This window comes from Terrapene carolina, unplaced genomic scaffold, assembly GCF_002925995.2.
Source record: "Terrapene carolina triunguis isolate 2854851 unplaced genomic scaffold, T_m_triunguis-2.0 Scaffold231, whole genome shotgun sequence".
NCBI lineage: Eukaryota > Metazoa > Chordata > Testudines > Emydidae > Terrapene > Terrapene triunguis.
Window position 1 is genome coordinate 10,117,093 of NW_020664582.1, and position 20,592 is coordinate 10,137,684.

Here is a 20,592-nt window from a genome sequence, read left to right on the forward strand (position 1 = left end):
TAAGGGCAATAAGATATTCCCCGTTGGATCGATTACTGCCCGCCGATTCGGTGGGTAGTATAGACATACCCTAAGTGTCAGACAAGAGACAACAGATCGGGGAGTGCAAGGAAACAATGGAACAATATTGGCTGTGGGCTCAGAATCTCAGCTTGTTTTGTTTTGCCTCTTCCCCCCCTTTTTTAAGTTTCTAGCTCTCCTGGTTAAGGGGGAAAACTTGGAAACATGACCTTAAATGCTGCAACACCAGAAGGCAAATAAAAAGTACCAAACATCTATTATCTTTAAAATTTCATCATCTTTAAATCAATCTTATGATTTTTGAGCACGTGGGGTTGGCAGGACTGGTATGCTCTCAGATGTGCCCGTTGTAGCACCGGAGAGAGGAGCAGTCTCTCCTGACTTCACTTAGGGCTGTATAGGGTACTGCCTCCTGTTCTGCTCCCTGTGGGACCATACTTATCCCAGCTGGTGCTAAGGAGACCTCACTCAACCTTTGTTAATATGGGGGAATCCAGAAGCTCTAGTCTCTAAGGTGCCACAAGGACTCTTAGTTGTTTTTGCTGATACAGACTAACACGGCTACCACTCTGAAACCTGCAGCTCTAAAACTTGCTGCCACCTGTTTGCAACAGAGAAATAAATCTTAGCTTCTCTTTGGCAGCTATATCCGCTCTCTTACCTCTCAGTGGACCAAGTTCTCTGCTGGCGTAACTCGACTGACTTCCCTGGTGTTAATGCTAGTAGAGAATTTGGCCCAGCTGTTATGAAGTTTGTTTGACCAGGAAATCCCGCCCTACAGGGATTGCAACAGCCTCTTTGAGAGAAATGAAAGTGAAACTAAGACCAGCCAAAGTTATGGAGCAAGAAGAGAGTCAGTAGAGGGTGGCTCTGTACCTAAAGCAACTCCACTATGAATTTTAGGATTTATACGGCAGTTTATTGCTTCCTATGCACCGGTATGTACACCTAATATATTTGCATGTGTTATAGTGCTATGTAAAATGAGACTGAATCAGTTTATATGCTAAATTCTTGATGTGTTGTTGCCAGAGACTGTTGGTTGTTGTGATAATGTCTGTCCTATTGTAAAGATGAGATTATCCTTGTTGGCCTGAGAGTGGTTTTAACTGCAGAACTGCTGATCCAGATAGCCTTGTTTTTATGTCATAGAAATCTAGGCTAAGGTTTTCAAAAGTGTCTAATGATTTTTTGGGGTACCTCAATTTTTGGGTGTCCAACTTGAGACACCCAAAATTCATGAGTTTCACTTTAAAATCTTAGCCTTCGTTTTTGAATAGAAACAAACCCAAAATCTCCAAGTGAAACTCTGCCAAAACTGCTCTCTTTTGCCCCGGTTTGGTATAGACTCTACATAACAACCAAGTTTAGCTCATTTATTCTAACAAACTGAACCACAAATTCAAAACTTGGGCTAGGTTTGTCTACTTTTATGTCAGTCTAACCTGCATTACTGGCTATTAATGAAACTTGAAATGAAGCATGATTTGGGGTTTTGCTAGAAAAATTGTGTCTGTCTGGGCTAATGTGCTGCATTTGTAACTTTAGATAGATAGATATAAAATCTAAAATTTTAATCATTTATTTCATAATACAACCATAATTTAAATAGAACTTAATAATTACATTAAGTTCTGTGACCAAAGAGCAAAATGTATTTGCTCAGGGAAAATTTTATATCTTCTGTTATTTCCCCCTCAAAAGATTTACGTATAAAGAGCCCAACGTTCCTTGTACTCCTATAATGCAGAAAAATGGCCCTTCACCCTCAAAAAAAGTGATATTCAAGATACTACGGCCCAAATGGAGCCATTAAAATGGCATAGAAAGGTTGTTAGCTAAATGCATTAAATTTTTTTCACATGGGAAAACAAAACTTAATTCAGGGGTATTTTTTATTGTTAAAAGATCAACAGTATTTTTTTAATGCATTTGTGCTTGTATTGCCTTGCAGGAATCCTAAAGCACCATAATGGAGTTGCAACAGCAGGTTCAACCTTTAGACAAAGTAGGCAGCTTTCCTGCTTGTTTGAGACAACTGAAACAATCCCATTGTTAAGTGAATTCAAGTACATCAGACAGAATGCCTGGCTCCTGCTGAGTGGAACTGAGAGACCTCACCAAGAAAATCCTCCTGCTGCTGATACCCTCACATTTATTGTACAAGGTGAGTAATCTGTTTAGATTCTCAGGCATATGTGCAAATTTGGTTCCCATTTGAGGGAGTTGTAAAATAGGTGCAGACTGAGGCTTGAGGCAACCAAAACTGGGGCCCCCAATCTCTGGGCAGGTTGGCAGACAAATCTCGCCCGGGGGGGGTGTCCTTCAAGTTGCTCAGGGATGGTGACACACAAATGTTGGAATGCTGCACGCAGATCGTCCTCTGGTCTCGCATTCCAGAAGCTTTGTGAAACCTGGGGGGTTGATCTCAGAGTGTGGGGGCCTGGAGTGGTTAAACCACCATTGTCAGGAGATCTGGTGTGTTGCTATGCTTGCGTTGTCCTCCCGTCACTGTGGGTGAAGCAGGTTGTCCAGATTAGCAGCCTGAATTATCCCATCGACTGTTTAGCACAACGTGGGCCTTTCTGATTAAGGCAATAGCTTCCCTATCTCTGAGGCCATATCCTGTCTCATTGTAGAGTTCCCATTTCAGCCTGCTGCGGAGTACAGTTATCCTTAGCACTTCTGGAGCTCTTTACACCCACAAAGTCCTTTACAAACATTAATCAATCTGCCCTCGCCTTTGGGATGTAGGTAAATATCACCCCCATTTTTCCACTGGGGACACAGACTCTTGTGATCTTCCAAAGCCACACAGCAAGTCAGTAGGGGAGCTGGGGCTGGAATTCAAGTGTGTGAGTGTATCCTTCGCCTGTCAGGAGCTAAAGTATCAGTGGGCCTTGTTCTCTCTCATCGTGTTCCCTTACTAAAACCTCCAGTGTCCTCCCCTGGAAATGTAGCTTGCTGCTGTGGACTGGCTGGATGGCAAAAACAAAATGAAAGACCTGATATGAAGCAGTAGCCTGCACGTGTTGTCATAGATGCATCAGCTGGCAATGCCACAGATTGATAAGCCGGGTATGCCGCATGCGCATTACTTTACTTAGTGTGTGGGAAAGAGAACAACCGGAAATAATTAATAAGACCCTATTAGACAATCAGATGCATGAAGGTAGATTCCTACCTACCTCAGTGCATGCATTAATAGATCATACAGAATAAGTCAGGGACTCTTCAGAGCCATTCGGCATTCTGTACACTCCTTCAGATCATTGTGCCTGTCAAGGCTGATTCCCCACTCCGGCACTTCGAGTGCAGAAGGTGGGGGCCTGCAAAGATTCTAAAAATTAATACTGGCCACTCCAGGCTTGTATCAAACTCCCAAGATTACAGCTTTTCTCTGACTTTGGATGGGTAGATGCTGCCACCACTCAAGTGCAAAACCCCTTTTAGAACCCAGGAAGGCACACTTGGGAATTCCTTCCTGTCGGGTACCCTCAAGCCCTTTTACCCCCCCCCCATGTAAGAGCTGAGAAAGAAAACAGGAAATCAGCTGTTGCCACCAGTTAATTAAACAACATGTTCACTTAGGACACAAAAATCCAATCCTGTTCTTAAAAAAGGTAAATTTTATTAAAAATGAAAAGGAAGAAAATACATCTGGAAACTCAGGCTATTGCTAGATTTAAAAAAAACAACACTTACAAGAATGAAGCATCAAGAATCATTTTCTTGCGGTCCAGCTTAAAGGTTACAAGCAAAACAAAAGCATTTGGGGTTAGCACAGATGAATCCACAAGCCATAAAGAAATAAAAGAGAGAAACCTAATCGCATCTTCCTAGACATTTCCTGATCTACTTACATATCTGGGGTTTCAAATGAGTAGTTTCTAGGTATGATCTGATGATTTTTCATACCTGGCCCAAGCTCTTACAGCATAGCTGCTCTGTCCCTTCTCTCCAGGAGAGCAACACAGACAGACAAAGGGGGAGTTGTTTCCCAGTTTTAAAAAGTTCTAGCCTTCCTATTGGATCTTTTGGCCAGGTGCTCACTCACTTCCTTTTACCTATACCTGCAGTGAGACTTTTTAACTCTTTACCAGTAAAGCAAGTAGAGAACAGCTACTAAGAGGGATTTTATAGCTAACTGGCTGGCTGGGTCCATAAAAGGGAGCTCCCCCCCCCTTCATTTATCATTGTGCCCGACTTCCTTTTTTGTGCACACACATCCTGTTGCCAGTAGAATGTAGGGAGATTGTGGTTCAGGCAACATAAGTGCATATGATCAAAACATGGTGTTTTAATCCCTTATAATTGGGCCAAAGAAAAATGCATTTTCAGTAGAACACCAAGAGGCATGTGTCCAAACTAGGGATTATCTCTCTGCTAAGTTTCAAGCTTCTCCCAACGAGGTATTAGAAATGTTTAAAAAAAGACACACCACAGATGTTTAATAATAGAAATGTATGTGTTCACTCCCTTCATAATCAAAAATGGCTGAACTGTTATTGTTCAAATTTAAAATTCATTCTTGGGCAGAGACCACACCTGGAAAACCTCTCTGCAAAATGAAAGTTACAAACCTTAATAATAATAATAATAAAGTTACAAACCTGAAATAAAGCCCTTTAGAATGGGAATGCTTAGTCAACTTTAATGATAACTGTCACTGTGCATTCCAGCTATGATGATTCTGAGTGTGTGCACACAACAAGCGGTTGGCCTATGGAATTCATTGCCACAAGATTTTGTTGAGATCAAAAGTTTAGCAGGATTCAGAAGGGATTGAATGAATATGAATATGCAGAGTTGTAATAATAAATGCTAATATATATAAAATCCTCATGCTTCAGGCCATAAAACAACCTCTTACGGTTAGGGATCAGGAAGAATCTTCCCTGAGGGACAGGCTATCCCAGTGGTTTTCAAACTGTGAGTCGCAACCCAGTACTGGGTCACGGAATGGAAGGCACTGGGTCGCGGTGGCTCTGGTCAGCACCGCAGACCGGGCTGTTAAAAGTCCCGTTGGCAGTGCTGCCCGGCTAAGGCAGGCTAGTCCCTACCTGCTCCGACACCGCGCTGCGCCCCGGAAGCGGCCAGCAGCAGGTCTGGCTCCTAGTCGCGGGGGCATGGGGCTCCATGCGCTGCCCCCGCCCCAAACACTGGTTCCCAGCCAATGGGAGCTGTGGAGGGGGGCGGTGCCTACAGGCGAGAGCCGCACAGAGCTGCTTGCACACCTCCGCCTAGGAGCAGGACCTGCTGCTGGCTGCTTCAGGGGCGCAGCGCGGTCCGCAGTGCCAGGACAAGCAGGAAGCCTTCCTTAGCACCCCAGCTGCGCCGCTGACCGGGAGCCGCTGGAGGTAAGCCCATGCCCCTTACTGCACTCCAAACCTGTCATCCCTGGCCCCAGCCCAGAGCCCCCTCCCACACCCTGAACCCCTCATCTCGGCCCCACCCCACAGCCCTCACCCCCGTACTCCAACCCTGAGCCCCTCCCACACCCCAAATCCCTCATCCCCAGCTCCATTGGGTCGCGGGCATCAACAATTTTCTTCAACTGGATCGCCAGGAAAAAAGTTTGAAAACCACTGGGCTATCCCATAGCTGCCTACTACAGGGTTTCTTGAACCTTCCTCTAAAGCATCTGGTGCTGGCCACTGTGGGTGGCAGGATACTGGGCTAGATGGACCCCCTGATCTGTGGCTATTCTTATGTTTCACAACATTTTTATATATAGTATAGATATGTAATATATGAGTAATAGTGTCCACCTTTCTCAGCTGGGGACCCCACTTCCCCACCGCAAGACACAAAAGTATGAGTTCTTGTTTGTGTCCTGCTGTGGGGAAAATTTGGCTCCTGGTAGTTTGTTAAATGAATAGATGCTGTGCTATGTTCTAAATTGGCCAGTAGGTGTCAGCATAACACCCTACAACTAAGCATGCTACACTAGTCGTTTGTTTACCGACAAGGGGGTGTTGATCTGTGTCAGACTGTTTTCTGTGTGCCAACGCACCCTGACTGGTTTCAGCAAATATTTTTACAAGAGGGAAATGTAACAGAAGGATGAGCCTTTCCTTCCGTGAACGAGTGACAGTGGAGTGAAGAGCTAAACAGGATGCGCTTGACATGAGAGGGTCCATTTTTAGTGCGTTTGACTGAAGAGTCTTCCATAGATTCCCCCATCTAGTCTCAGAATATCGAGTGCAGCATTTTGAAAATAGAGCAGAAGAAATGGTTCAGATTACCGTGGTGATGAGGTCTACAGGTATATAGATACAGGTCTAGGTAGGAAGGTAAATCTAAGGAAAGGGAGTTACCAGATACCTACAGTAGAGCCTGAGAGTTACGAACACCTTGGGAATGGAGGTTGTTCGTAACTCTGTAATGTTTGTAACTCTGGTTGTTCTTTAACAACCTGTAGCTCAGGGTACCTTTTAAATTGATTCTTCCAAAGGATACTCCCAGATAAAGTTCATTAGTTCATGCTGAATTAAGGACCCAGGAGGTCTGAAAAATAAAGCTGGAGGCTAGTTCCAAATTATCCCTTCCTGTTGCAACTTCTGATACAAATCAGTAGCCCATTGAATTTGAGCTATACCTGATTTGAGTTGTCAGCCTCTTGTTTTTATCTGGAAAAAAACAGTTTATCAATTCCCCCCCCCCCACACCCTGACATGCCTGATTTTAAATACCTTTTAATCACAGCCTTCGGGTATGTCTTCACTACCCGCCAGATCGGCGGGTAGCGATCGATCCAGCGGGGATTGATTTATCGCGTCTAGTCTAGACACAATAAATTGACCCCCGAGTGCTCTCCCGTCGACTCGTACTCCAGGGCCACGAGAGGCACAGGCGGAGTCAACGGGGGAGCGGCAGCAGTCGACTCACCGGGGTGAAGACACCACGGTAAGTCGATCTAAGTACGTCGACTTCAGCTACGTTATTCACGTAGCTGAAGTTGCGTAACTTTGACTTCCCCCAACCCCAGTATAGACCAGGCCTTCAGAGTGTAATATCAGTGAGTATTCATAATTTCACACCCAGCTTTGTTACATATAATTTACAATGATATTCTTGACCCCGGGGGTGGTTTGTTTTCAAATATTTCACAAAGCATATTTGGCACAAAAATCACGGCAGTGGTGTGTAGGGTCTGAATACAGAGGTGGCTAGGGTCACAGTGACGACTGCAACTTAGCAATGGATGGATGGCCAACCTGAAATGAGTTGGCGGGTCGTGTCCCAGGTTCTAGCGGACAAGTGCCCATGTCAGGGAGCCGCCTATATAAGTGTCTTGTGTGGCCGTTCTGGCAGAAGAACTGAGTGAGCATGGACAGTGAGGCCCTGATCCTGAGTTGTGGCTCAGCTCTACTCGGTGCCTGTTAGGATGGCGGGTGCCGTAAGCCCTCTTCTGGCACTGGGGCCTTCTTGGGGACAGACCAGTCCCGGACACAAACCAGAACAGCCCAAAGACTGAAATATGAAATAACTCTGAAGGTTGATCAACCTTGTACCAACTTGTCCAGCCACATCCCTTGGGCATGCTCCATGTGCCAGGGCAGCTCGGATGAGACTGGCCTAGAAGTCTCTACGGCAGGTCTGTACCACATAGGGATGGCACTGGCACAGGCAGAGCTAAGCCTCTGCTGTTCCGCTAAGCTGCCTTTCCCCTGTTGCAAGGAATGATCAGAACCTGACTTTCCTTCAGCTCCTGGTTGAGGCACTTTAGTAGGTCACTGTGGGTGTTACTGCAGGCTGGGATGTGTTATGTGGCTAAACATAAGACTTCAGGGATTGCCTACGCAGGAAATAGCAGTAGCGCTAACTCCCCATGTGGACTCTCTTACCGCACCCTAAGAGCACCTTTGTGCACATCAGCTTAATATACTTTGGAAGTATTCCAAGCTAAACTGCATTAAGAGTGTCCACATGGGGAGTTGGTGCAGAGTAGCTAACTCACTTTGAATTCACACCCTAGCTTACTGCATACTAACTCCCCTGTGTAGATAAGTCCTCAATCTTCCCTAGCATTAAATTCACTTAGTAAATGAATATTTAATCATTTTGCAAGAGTGGGAAGACAAATCCTGCTTGGAATGTTGTTAGCTTGTGCTGTTCTATCATCACCAGATAAAGTTAATCACAACATAGGGGGGATATGCAGAGTACATTTCCCTCGAACTAGTCACAACAGTGTAGGAGGATTCAGAGAAAAGATGTGCCTCTTGGAGCCCTTTTATGCAGAACTGTTCATGGTGGGAGAGGAATCTGAGCTGCAAAGTTCAGATCTTGAGCCAGGTTTCAAATTCCCCTATGTGTTTGGGGGTTTGCTTTGGGTTTATCTTTAGAAATAACATTATTGTGTGATTATGATTAAGGGACTTATTGTGTGGCTCACAAATAACTTATTGTGTGTATAGCGGATGACAAAGAGTAGTGACAATATACTGTGTTAAAAAGAGAACTCAAGGGGCAAGAGTACCCCTTAGTTCGTAAAATGTATCTTACTAAAATGCACTCCCCAGAATATCTCATTATTCCGTCTCCTGAACTCTGTGCTTTTCCCAATGCACTCAAGTGAGTGCCGTCACATTCGTGGAGGGATCTCCTCATTCTCTTCTGGGGACTGGTAAAATACATTGGGACGAGATGAGCCTTGCAGCTTACCTCTAGAAATCAGGACATCTGTCTGTTTTCTTGGTCTCTCATCTGTTGATTTGATTGATTCTTTGGCTATTCTTTCAGCCAATACAAGGTCTGTGAACCGCTTAAGTCCTTAAGTCTCTGTACAGGGGTGAGCTTCACCCTTTAAGCCCTTGGATGGGAATAAAATAGCAGTTCGTATTCAGAGCTACACTGCCGAAAGCTCCTCAGCGTATATTGATAATATTCGACAGTCTGCCGGCTCAGTGATACTCATTTCAAAGATGCTGAAAACTCTAGATCTACTGCTGATCTCACTTAAATCTTGTTACTCCAGTGTAACTCCATTGATTTCTGTGTCGTTTTTCCTGATTTTCACCAGTGTAACAGAGAGGAAAATCAGGCTCTGTCACATCAGACCCCTCCTAAAGCCAGGGTAATTAGCCGTGAAGGAGAGGTGTGTGTGGTATTCGTTAACAAGCATCTTTATCTTAGTCCTGAGATGCTACAACCAAATTACGGCCACAGCTCTGCAATTGGGTCCATAAAGGCAGAGACTTGAGCCTATAAAGCGCCTGTTGTAAAACCAGGGGAGAAGATTTCCATGCTATTTGTGCGTGTGCTGAGAGTGGATTACAACTGAGATTGAATAGGGTTGCATAGTATTTGCTGTTTGGGCTGGTGTGCATAGATAGTTCGACTCTCTCCATAATATTTATTAAGATAAACTGGGATTCTAACAGGTGCATGTGTGTGTTTTTTCATGCAGAGTCCTCACTGGATATTCTCCAACATGTGGATGAGGATACTGACAAGCTTGAATGTAAGATTAGCAGATATTTTACAGATAACACCCAGATCCTCTGGCCTGGGTTACAAACTCAACTTCATAAACTAGATTCGTGGTTCACTGGCACCATAAAGCACCTGGCTGACAAATTCACCGTTACGGTCTTTTTGGTACAATCAAGTGCCAGCAAAGAGGCAGAGAACGGAGTCCCCGAAGATGTTTCTCAAGGCAACGCAGAGAGATTTTATCTTTCAGGTAACAATAAGACTATCAAAGAAACATTGAATAATAAAGATGATAACCCTCGTTTGCACTTCTACTGCACCGTCCAAATGAGGACTTTAAGTTTTACAGTATCCACGTGGCATTGTAACGACCATGTGAGTTTGTCGATGAAATAACTAGCATCATGATATTTTAAAAATATCCCATTGGTGGGTTTAAAATAGGGAGAAGCAGCTTTGCTAGAGTTGTGTCTAATGGGTCTCATTCTTATTTACACTATGGGCGTATTGCCGATTCTTGCAATTTTATTTGGGGTGTCCTTTTATTTGGTGTTTTCCTTAAAGCCCCAGCTCCTGGAATCTTGTGAATAAGAGACGATCTCAACAGTCCTTTTGAAAATAAATTAATTAGTCAAACATATATATATTTTTAAAAAGTAAGTTTCTAGGCTTCATCGTGATGGAGACAATGTTGAAAATTTGACCCCGGTGTCTCTTAAAGGCTCAAAACCTAGAAGGTAAATAAAAAGAAAACCAAATGTTGTGGTTTTTTTTTAAAAAATCTTACTTTTTAAGCCAATTTCATGATTCTGGGAGGTATGACTCCTGGTTTTTGAATACTTAGGATTGCCAATACAGCTAAGGCCACTTGACTCCAGTGTCGCAGGGTAAAGGGGCTTGAAAGTAGATGTAAAGATAACTTGCGTTGCCAGAAAAGTGTAACATGGCAGCTTCTCAACCCAAATGCAAGTAATAATAACAATGGACAGTAATATTATTTAGTACATGTATAGTGTTTTGCATATTCAAAACCACCATAGAGACATTAACTAGCTAATGCTCAAAGCACCCTTGTGAGGTCAAGGATCATCTTCCCTTTTCAGAGGGGAGTTTGAGGCAGGGAGGTGGATTGGCTTAGTGGCAGAACAGAAAATAGAATTCAGACTCCGTGCTCAAGCCTCTCAACCATGTTGCTTTTACACACACGCTCTCAGTTTCACTCTTAATCTCACTTTTATAATAGCAGGAGTGGGATTCTGATGTCCAAAAGATAGGCTTCAGCAAAGAGGCTAAAGGTTTGTTTGTTTTGTTGGCCGGCCAACCCAGATTCCCATTGTAAATTGGGAATAACTTGACTGAAGTGATAGATCTATATCTATCTATCTATCTATCTATCTATCTATATATATATATATATATATATTTATAGATAGATATAGATATATAGTCTAGATAGATATAGATATCTATAGTCTAGATAGATGTCTATATAGACTATAGATATCTATGTCTATATAGACTATAGATATCTATGTCTATCTATCTATATCTATATAGATAGTCTTTCACCTGAGGATTTTAAAGAATATTATAAATGTTTCCCAGTTATTTACTATCATGAAAATCTAGATTGCGAAAAAGAGTGTTGGTTAACTAAGACTTGTAGAGAGACAAGGTGGGCGAGGTAATATCTTTTATTGGACCAACTTCTGTTGGTGAGAGAGACAAGCTTTCGAGCTTATACAGAGCTCTTCTTCAGGTCTTGGAAACTAACTCAGTGTCCCTGCTAAATGCGAGGTTTGAAACTTTGAGTTCTCTAATATCCTGGGACCAACATGGCTACAACACTGCATAAGACTTGTAGCACAGTTATGAACTATTGAAGGCTAATTGTACTCATTATTAAAATGGAGAAACTGAGGCACAAAGAGACGTTAAATGGCTTGCCCAAGGGCACAAAAGAAGTTGGTGTCAGAGTGTTGAATTGTACCCATTTCTCGCTCTGACCGCATATAAGCTTTATTCTGTGGTACGGGTTTGTGTGTCTTTAGATGGCAGTTTGCACTCTGACTGTGTTTAGCACCATTGATCCAAAATCTGGTTGCTCTAATGATGCTTTATCATCTGTATTACAGGTGTATTCTTGGTACGCACAGGACCCTCTCTAATTCAGTCTGGCTTGAATAAGGATGTCCTCCTCAGCTGTGCTTTCTCAGTCGATCACCACACAGATGTCACCATCAAATGGGTATTACAGCAGAAAGGGGGACACAAGAAGCTGATATTTGCCTACAATGGATTTACCAGGCAGGTGGAACACAAGGATAAACGGGCTGAGATGTTCCTAGCAGAGATGCCTAAGGGGAATGCTTCTCTCTTACTAAGAACAGTGGGAGTAAGAGATGGAGGGACCTATTCTTGCTCAATATTGGTGTCGTCACTTCTTTGGGCACAGAATATCCAGCTGGAAATAGTAGGTAATTGATTGTTTTAAAATATATTGGGCAACGCTGAAAATTTTGTATTATCTTCATTTAGCAGGATAAGAGGATACTTGCCTTGATATGGATGGGTGATCACTTAGCAATCACTGTGTATTGTTCAGTGTTTACGACGTACTCCGCTGGAACTGAGCAAAGGGGGAGAATTTGTGAGGCTCTCAGACAGACAGGGTCCAGTCTCCTTGCCATGTGATCGCTATCTGGTGCTTTTTTTTCCCCACTGCCCTTTACTTTTGTGTCTGAGGGATAAACGCTCCTATGTCTAACTCCATCAAGGAATCGAATCAGGGGCCCAAGACCAGAGCAAGAGGTTGGGGCAGATCCAGCAGCAAGGGTCCATGCTCTCCCCGGTCTGTCTTTCCATAACAAAGACAGGGCCGCTGACATTTTAGCCAATGGAGCATCCTCTGGCAAATCCTACCGTGTAGCCAGGTCATATTCAGCAAGCTCCTTTTTTAAAGGATGATTGCTGCACTTAGTATTTGTGTCATTTCCCTTTTCTATGGTAAACGTAACGCCTGTGGCTGGTACATGTCTAAGGGTTTTTTAATGGTTCCATGTCATTCTTCTCAACCAGCCAACAGTTAAATGTGGGTCACAATGGGTCAGAGACACCCCCCCCCCAAATAAGGGGGGGACATAAATGTATTCCTGTAGGAAGCTTTATAATGCTGTGGGATTCCTTCCTTTGGTGGAGTGAAGCTCTGTCTCTTGATTTCTGTTTCTGGTGCAAACAGTTTTCAGCAATCTAAGCGAGGGAAACCAAATTTGTGTGGATGGGAAGTAATTTTGGGGCTAGAATGAGTGATATCTTTAGAGATGAGGGACGCTAAATGGTGCCATTTTAATAGCTGGGTTTGTTTATTTTTAAATGGATCTGGATGCAGCACTGTAATGACTTTTTATTCACCAGAAAAGCCCACAGTGACCCTCAACGCTGACGTCCTGTCTCTGGTGGAAGGAGACGAACACAAGCTGGTCTGTGACATCAGTCACTTTTACCCTCATGATGCCGAGGCTCAGTGGCTTCAGGAACCAATGGAGCAGGGGATGCTCCCACATGTGGTGACTCACGTTGTCTCTAGTAGTCACAGGCACAACAGCGATGGGACTTACAGCTTCTCCAGTTACTTCCTGCTTAAGGCCTCCCTCAGGGACGATGGGCGTAGGTACACCTGCCGGGTGGAACACCAAAGCCTGAAACACCCAATCAAGAAAAGCCTGATGGTTAAAGTAACAGGTACAGTGTTCATTGGAGGAGACAGCATTGATTTCTTGACTTCTTACCCCATGGCAGATCTGATCAGGAATTTTCTCCTGACAGAAAATGGCTTTTTCAACTCAACCAGAAATTTTCATGACAATATTTCCATTTTTGTTAAAAAAAACCAACAAAAAAACCTTTTTTTGACCCAAAAACCAAAGAAAAATGCACAGCAAACTTAATTTATAATCAGCATTTTGGGGGAGGAAGACTAGAAATCCTTTCCGGACCAGTTTGACCCTGTGATGTTTGATTGATTAATTTGTTAAAGAACAGTGTGCCCGGTGCAGTAGACAGCGTAGGAACAAAGGTGGTCCCTGCTCGGAAAAGCTTACTGAGTGCCTGTGTTTCCATGTTGTTTTGAACACCTTTCCATTGGGCAACAGAGATGGGGCTCTTGGAGGGATTTCAGTGAGGAGTGGAGAGTGGTTTGGTGAATCTTAAGTGTTCGGAGAGTAGACAATAACAACAACCACGCATAAAATCTTTGTGCCTATGTGTTATCTCCCACCCTCATGCTCAGCTATCAAATATCAATAGTAACCTTTGTTCAGGGCCCGTCCTGGGGGTTAATAACTAACTCCTCTCAACCTCAGGCCTCTAACACCATGTGGTCGTAAATCCCACCTCGTTACTTTGATCCCCCAAAGTTTCTTGAGCCTCAGCTGTGGTTTGTTCTGTTTATTTTATTTTGTTTTTAATCTTCTGCAATAGACTGGTTTTTAACACACACACAGATGTCACATGGCTTCGTTATTGTAAATCAGATCTATGTCCCCTAAGAAGCATCAGGGGGTTTATTCTTCTCTGCAGGTCAAATTATCAAATTGTTCTCTTTTATTTATTTATTTATTTATTTATGCACAGAATCTACCTCAGCAACTTGGTTCCTTGTCATCCTATTCGTCCTTCTCGCTGGGTGTCTTGTTGTGACGTTGTGTTACCTTTACCGAGGTAAAAAAAAAAGTGTGTGAAAACCAGACTTTGGGGTGGACAGGAATTTGTTGGCATCCCCATTATTTATTTGTATTATTGTAGCGCTTAGGCGTCTCAGTCGTCGATCTGGACCCCACTGTGCTAAACGCTGTAGCAAGACAGTCCCTGCCCCGAGGAGCTTACAACCTAAATATAAGACAAGAGGCAACAGATGGATACAGACAGACAGATGGGGGAAGTAGAAGGAAACAATGAGACAGTACGGGTCAGCGTGACAGGCAGTGGCCTCCGCACACCAGCAGCCTCACTGTTGTTTTATCGAAAGACAGGGTCAGATCCCCGACTGGTGTAAATTGGCATAGCTCCGTTTAAGTCCATGCAGCTGGGCTGATTTGCACCATCCGAGACTCTAAGCCCAAACGTTTAACTGTAACAGAGTTGTCCGGTTATGGCTGTGAAGTGGTGTCTATTGTTCAACGTTCTGGCTGACCAGTCTCTCTTTTCTGCCCTAGGGATGAACACCAATAAGGTAGGTTTGTGTTCTGTTTTCTGCACATTCCCTTTATGCAGTTTCCATTGGCCTGTTCTCTAATGTGTTGGTCTTTGTTTAAATTTCAGCCAAAACCTTACTAGAGCACAAGACCTTTCAGTCCAGTCAGGTAAGAGGCAAAGGATCCAACTGGCAATATGCAATAACCTGCAAGCGTACGTCTGCACCGCCCGCGGCACCGAGCTTGGGTGAAGAGACATGGGGCTTGCACTGTCGCACGTAGATATGGTGGCTCGGGCTGGTGCTCAAGCTCTGAAGCCGAGGGAGGGGGGGTAGGCTTCAGAGCCCAAGCTCCGTCCCAAGCCACGACTTAAAAATACTGTCTACGGAGCTCTTTTTAGCGCGGTAGCCCAAGGCCCGTGAGCCCAAGTCTGTTGACCTGGGCTCAGAGGCTCGCTGCTTCTGGCTATGAAGATGTACCCTAAGAGAGTGTGGGTGGGGTTTTCAGAAGCACCCAGCATTAGCCTAACTCCGCTCTCACTGGAAGCAATGGGATTTTTATCGTGACTTCAAAGGGAGGGAGCGCAGTTAGGCCAAAACCCCACCCTGTGTTATTAGTGGAGTCCGTATAATTTAGAGATAAAGAGGGGGCGGGGAAGGGGGGGGTCAGGAGTCCTGAGCTCTGCTACTGAGTAACTTCATAGACTCAGGCAAGTCAGTTATCCCGTCTGTGTCTTATTGACCCATCCGCTGAATAGAGATAATAATTATCTGCTTCTCACACGGGTTGCGAGGCTTCACTCCTGACTATTTGTAAAGCGATTTACTTGGATGAAAGGGGCTGTATAAATTCCAAGGACGGTGTGTGTTTAAAGTTGTTTCCATTTATTCCCAAATACAAATAACAGAAGAACCCTTTGTTTTTTCCCCAACGTACGTTTGTTGCAGTCGGAAGCGAATGGTCCCGTTGCATGTATTTGGAGAGCGATATTCTGTTTTTGCAGTATAGACTAACTCAGAGAGCAGCACTAGGAGGAGTTGTGTAGCCATAGCACTGGGCAGTGCCCGCAGGCAGATGGCAACAGGCTGCTATAACTTAGATGGGCCTTGAGCGGCTCCTGGAGCAGCCTCAAATCAGGAGGGACCAAATGTAGCTTAAAGCCATCAGAGCCCCAACTTCCCCTAGGCTGCGAGTTCAGTACGGTGCCTCTAGGAGGTGTAGTGCAGTCACACAAACCCAATCACTACACTGTCAATTGGGCATCTAACTCCCTTAGGCTCCTTTAAAAAAGTCTAAATCCCCTAGATTGCCTTGAAAATCTTAACCAGGGCATCTTTACCTGTAATGCTCCCTTCCTTTTTTTTATGCAGAAAGCAAATTAACAGCTAACCTCCTGAGTGACGATACATCTTGCCTGATCTACCTCTTCTTTAATTTGCATTTGATTTAGTTATGAAAAACAAAGCTGTTTGAATATTTCATTGCCCCAGGCATTTTACGACCCTGGGAACATACAGTGCATGTTGTTATAAAATGTAAAGTATTTAAAGTAGTGTTACTGCATAGTCCTTTACAAACTTTGCTTATGAGACTCTCCTGAAATTGAAAGCAGCCACTCTTTAAGGAGTGCACAAAAAAAGAGACTGCCAAATTGTAGGGTTGGAAGTAAAAAAGAATTCTGTCTCCAGCTGAAACTACAGGGGAAATTTTAGTGGGACAGATTGTAATTACCCAAGCTGGAATTGGGTCACAACAGCAGGTTAACAGCCCTATGCTTCAAAAAAATACTCTATTGAGTATTTAGTGACCACAAAGTTATTGGGACTTAAGTTCTCCTCCTCATTGGAAATATTGACTTGGGACCAAATAAGACATAAAAGCTTGAAACCATAAGAGTAAAGTCAAAAATACTTCCTGAGGCTGGTTACCATGGGGCTAGGATTTTGGCTCTCAGACATAAGCCCTTAAAACAGTGAAGAAACTGCAAACAAAAAACACCGAGTGCCTCAGTAGCACTGAGAGTGGGATCAGATCACTCACAGGTTTTTATGCCCTTCGTTTGGTTTGCATTCTTGTGTCATCTTCTCTTTTCAAATCCCTCTGTCTTATCCCTTTGAGAGCAGTATGCTCATGCTCTCATTTGGTGTTTTCTATGACCCGTCTCTTATTATGGTGGCACCTAGAGGCTTCAGCCATCATCTTGGGCCCATTGTCTTAGGCACTGTACACACACTTAGACAGTCTCTGCCTGAAAATGCTTATAACTGAAATAGACAAAGGACAGCAGAAAGGGAGTATTAACCCCATTTTAGAGGTTAGGAAACCGAGGCCCAATGCAGTGAAATGACTTGCTTGAGATCACACAAAGTAGAGCTGAGGACTAAACTCTAATTTCCCGAGTCCTAGTTCAATGGAAGATGTCGCCCTATAACTTCAAGACTGTGATTGAAAGTGAGTTGAACCTTTTTTTCCAGGATCTACACAGCTGATCAGCAACTGCTAGAGAGAGAACTTCTGTGACTGAAGGCCAGGACCTACCACTAAGGGTTTGGGTCCTTTGTTCAAATATGTTGGACAATTTACCGGGGACTCTGGAGTCCACGTAGTGTCATGCAAGTTGCTCATCTGCCGTGCATACCCGCCAGGAGAACCTAAATTAATATTACAGTTGATCAAAATAATTTGTCAGATCTGTTTTGATGGAAAATAGCTTTTCAAAGGAAACACATTTTTGTGAGAAATGTTCATCTTATGAAATACATCAAAACAAATTTTGGCTCAGGTTTTTTTTGTTTCTTTGGTTTTTTTCCTCTTTTCTCACCCCTTTCTACCAGCAAAGGGAAGTTAAAAAAAAAAAACAGAAATGAAACTGATTCATTTAATCAAAACAACTTGGTGAAAAATTTTGAACAAAACAAAAGTATGTTCATTTTGTTCTAGGTTCTTTCCAGAAAATATTTACCATTTTTAATATCATCTACACATTCAGTCTAGTGGAGAGGAAGTACAGAAAAATAGTGTGCTTTGTATAAAGAATGATGCTCCAAGCAGGCCAGACTTTCTGTTTAATCCTTTTAAAGAAATCAATATAAAATACCCTTTTCTGTCCCTTGCTTTTAGGACGTGCTGCTCCCCAGCTGAGAAATAAATCACAGCACAGAGAGTGGAAAGAAAGAACATGTGCCTCTAACTTCATCCTGCGCTGGATTTGCCCTAGTAGCTCTAGATGGTGTTTCTCCGAACACTGGTCTGATTCTGTGTTGCCTTGTACACTTATAAAAGCTACGGCTGGTGGGAGTGGAGAATTCTGATTTGGTGGTGTTACACACAAGTTGCGAAGGAATGAAAAGTTGAGCCTCATCTGCACACCGTGATTTTTTTGTACTGCTATGAATGTTGGTTAGTGAGATGAATTATTTTTGTTTAACTGATGCAGCTGGTAGTAGTTATGCCAGTACATCCCCGTCGGTGGACACCTATTCCCCTTACCACATGGAAATAAGATGCCCTAAAATAACTTCATCCATACTAGGGGGGATTGTAATACTGTATGCTGGTATAGTTAATGATATACAACTTGTATGCGGACAAGGCCATAGATAAGATCCTTTAAAATTATGGGCCAGATTCCTTGTTGCCCTGCCCCTTGTATAATCATTTACACAAGTGCAGATTGGGTATGAAATATTCCCAGTCTGACTGACTAGCATGTTGCACTGATTTTGGCCAAATTTACACTATGGGAGTGATAGTAGCATGGCTAGCTGTAGGATATGAAAAGATTTTTTTTCTCGTCGCTGTAAGAACGCCACCTCCCCAAGCGATGGTAATGAGATTGATGGAAGCATTCTCCTGTCGACTTAGCTATGGATGGGGGTGTGGATCTATATAGACCAGGCCTTTGGGGTAAAAAAAACTACACAAGGTGCCGGGCGGTGGAGAATCTGGCTTTATGACCTCCAACAGTTTTCACCAGTATTTCTCAGTCATCAATCAGATGGCCTGTATTTGCATGTGAGCATTGTTATGTCTGGGGGTTTATGGGTGGTGGTGGGTTTTTTTTTTAAAGCCACATGGGTGCCCAGGTAACTTATCCTAGTAAATGAACAGCAAGAGTTCTACTCTGTTCCCTCTCTCTTGCCTCCACACTTGCTGGTTTGAGCACCTTCCCTGCAGTACTTGCCCTCTCAAACAACCTTCCTGTATCTCTCTGCTTTATCCTTCCACATATCTTCAAACGCGTCTGTGCTCTGCGTAGTCCTATTCATTTTTCTCTTGTAGCTATAGAAATGCTTTAATTTATTTAACATGCAGATAATACCTTCACACCATTGTTACTCTAACTTGTGCCATCCATTGCCCGCTCACTGGTTAGTATCAGTCACATCTGCCTTGGGGACACAGTTTGTGTGAAAAAAACGTGTGCAAAATGGGGTTGCATCAGGCTGTCCATGCCATTGCTCAGGCATAGTTTTTACACCAGTGCTTCTTTTTGAGGAGTTAATTTACTATGTAATTTACATTTTGGGCACTGGCCATCTTCTTTAATATTTATGTGCATATGCAAGACTTAAGTTCTACACCTGAAAACAATCCAGAAATTGAAGCTGGTGCCAGGATGTAGCAGCTTGTTTGGTAAGTAGAGAATATTCTACCAGTGCCCTGCCATCTCTAGGGGCTGTGTGTTGGGTTTCCGGGTGACATTTAAGGTATTGATTTTGACCTATAAAGCCCTAAATGGCTTAAGGACCTACCTACCTGAGACTCTGTCCTTGAGCCATGCAGTTGAGATGAGCAGACGGGCTGGAGTCATAGGGGGCTATTGGCTGAGCAATTCTCTGTGAGGACCCCACAGCTTTAGAATTAGCTCCCCACCCCCATCGGAAATAGACCGTCTGATCAACTTCAGGACACATTGCAAATCTTACCTTTTAGTCCCCAGGTATTTGAAAAGGGTGGTTGCATGCAGGCAGGATGGTTATAAGGGTGGGAAATGGTTGGAGAGAAAAGGTATTTGAATTTTAAACTTGCCTGGGTCCCTGGCGGTCATTTACATTGACTTGTTTGGCTGTACTTGGAATAGCTTGAAGTCATGGTGTCTAGAATGTACGGTGTGGCCCCTTTTTAGTATTTGTGCAAATCTGAATAAATCAATCTGCTTGCTGGCTTTCTTAAATGCAAAGGGGTCATTAAACATTTAACAGCAATAAAGCCACATAAGAGAAACTCAAATAAATTCTGATTTGTTTGACTCAATTCTTAATCTCTGGCTGCTGGCGTAGGCTCCGTGGATTTGTTACTCCTCAGGTCTCAATATTCCCACCCTGGTTTTTCCATGGCTGGCTCTATAACAGAGGCCTGCAGTTGTGTTTGACAAGGGTTCGTGTGAATGTTGTTTTTAGTTTTGGCTTAGGTTGGTCTGCACCCTCCGCTCCATAGAGTTGCATGGAAAGGCTGTCTATAGACTTGGATTTTAGCCACAGGTGTAGCTGCATTTACTCCAGTACGAGTCACACTGGGACTTGTCAGACCCAGTGGCTGAAATTCCAGAGTGAAATCCTGACTCCCATTGATTTAAATGAGGACAGGATTGCACCCCCACTGTAGGCCAGATGAGGTTTGAAATTCTGTTTACACCGTGCCCTTATCAAAACCAGTTTGTGCTGGCTCCTGGGAGCTGGCAGGGTGGGAGAAGGAGGTGAAAGAGCCTCCCCCAGGCTTTTCCTAGTCACCATCCTTGCTCTGAAGGAGAACACCCTTCATGCTGACCCACTGAACTGGAGGCTGCAGTTGGGAAACACATCTTCTTTACGGGTGGCACAGCAACAGTGCACCCCAGAATCTCCTGCCTGGGGCACACAGCCCCCACCTGGGCCAGTGCACATTGTCATTGCGCCCCCTGCTGTAGATTCTGGAGCAAAGCAACAATTAACCCTCC

The 20,592-nt window shown here is 43.8% G+C and overlaps 1 protein-coding gene across 1 annotated transcript; it reads left to right on the plus strand.

The window, feature by feature from the left end:
* The first annotated feature begins 863 nt into the window (after window positions 1–863).
* LOC112103576 (tapasin-related protein-like) lies at window positions 864–20,152 on the plus strand. The gene is made up of 9 exons (XM_024195450.3): window positions 864–959; window positions 1,976–2,188; window positions 9,437–9,712; window positions 11,598–11,939; window positions 12,877–13,203; window positions 14,095–14,181; window positions 14,676–14,692; window positions 14,782–14,822; window positions 17,775–20,152. Exons 1-8 carry the CDS (start codon window positions 914–916, stop codon window positions 14,794–14,796), a joined length of 1,323 nt encoding a protein of 440 aa, XP_024051218.2. The 5' UTR covers window positions 864–913; the 3' UTR covers window positions 14,797–14,822; window positions 17,775–20,152.
* Window positions 20,153–20,592: the final 440 nt, after the last annotated feature.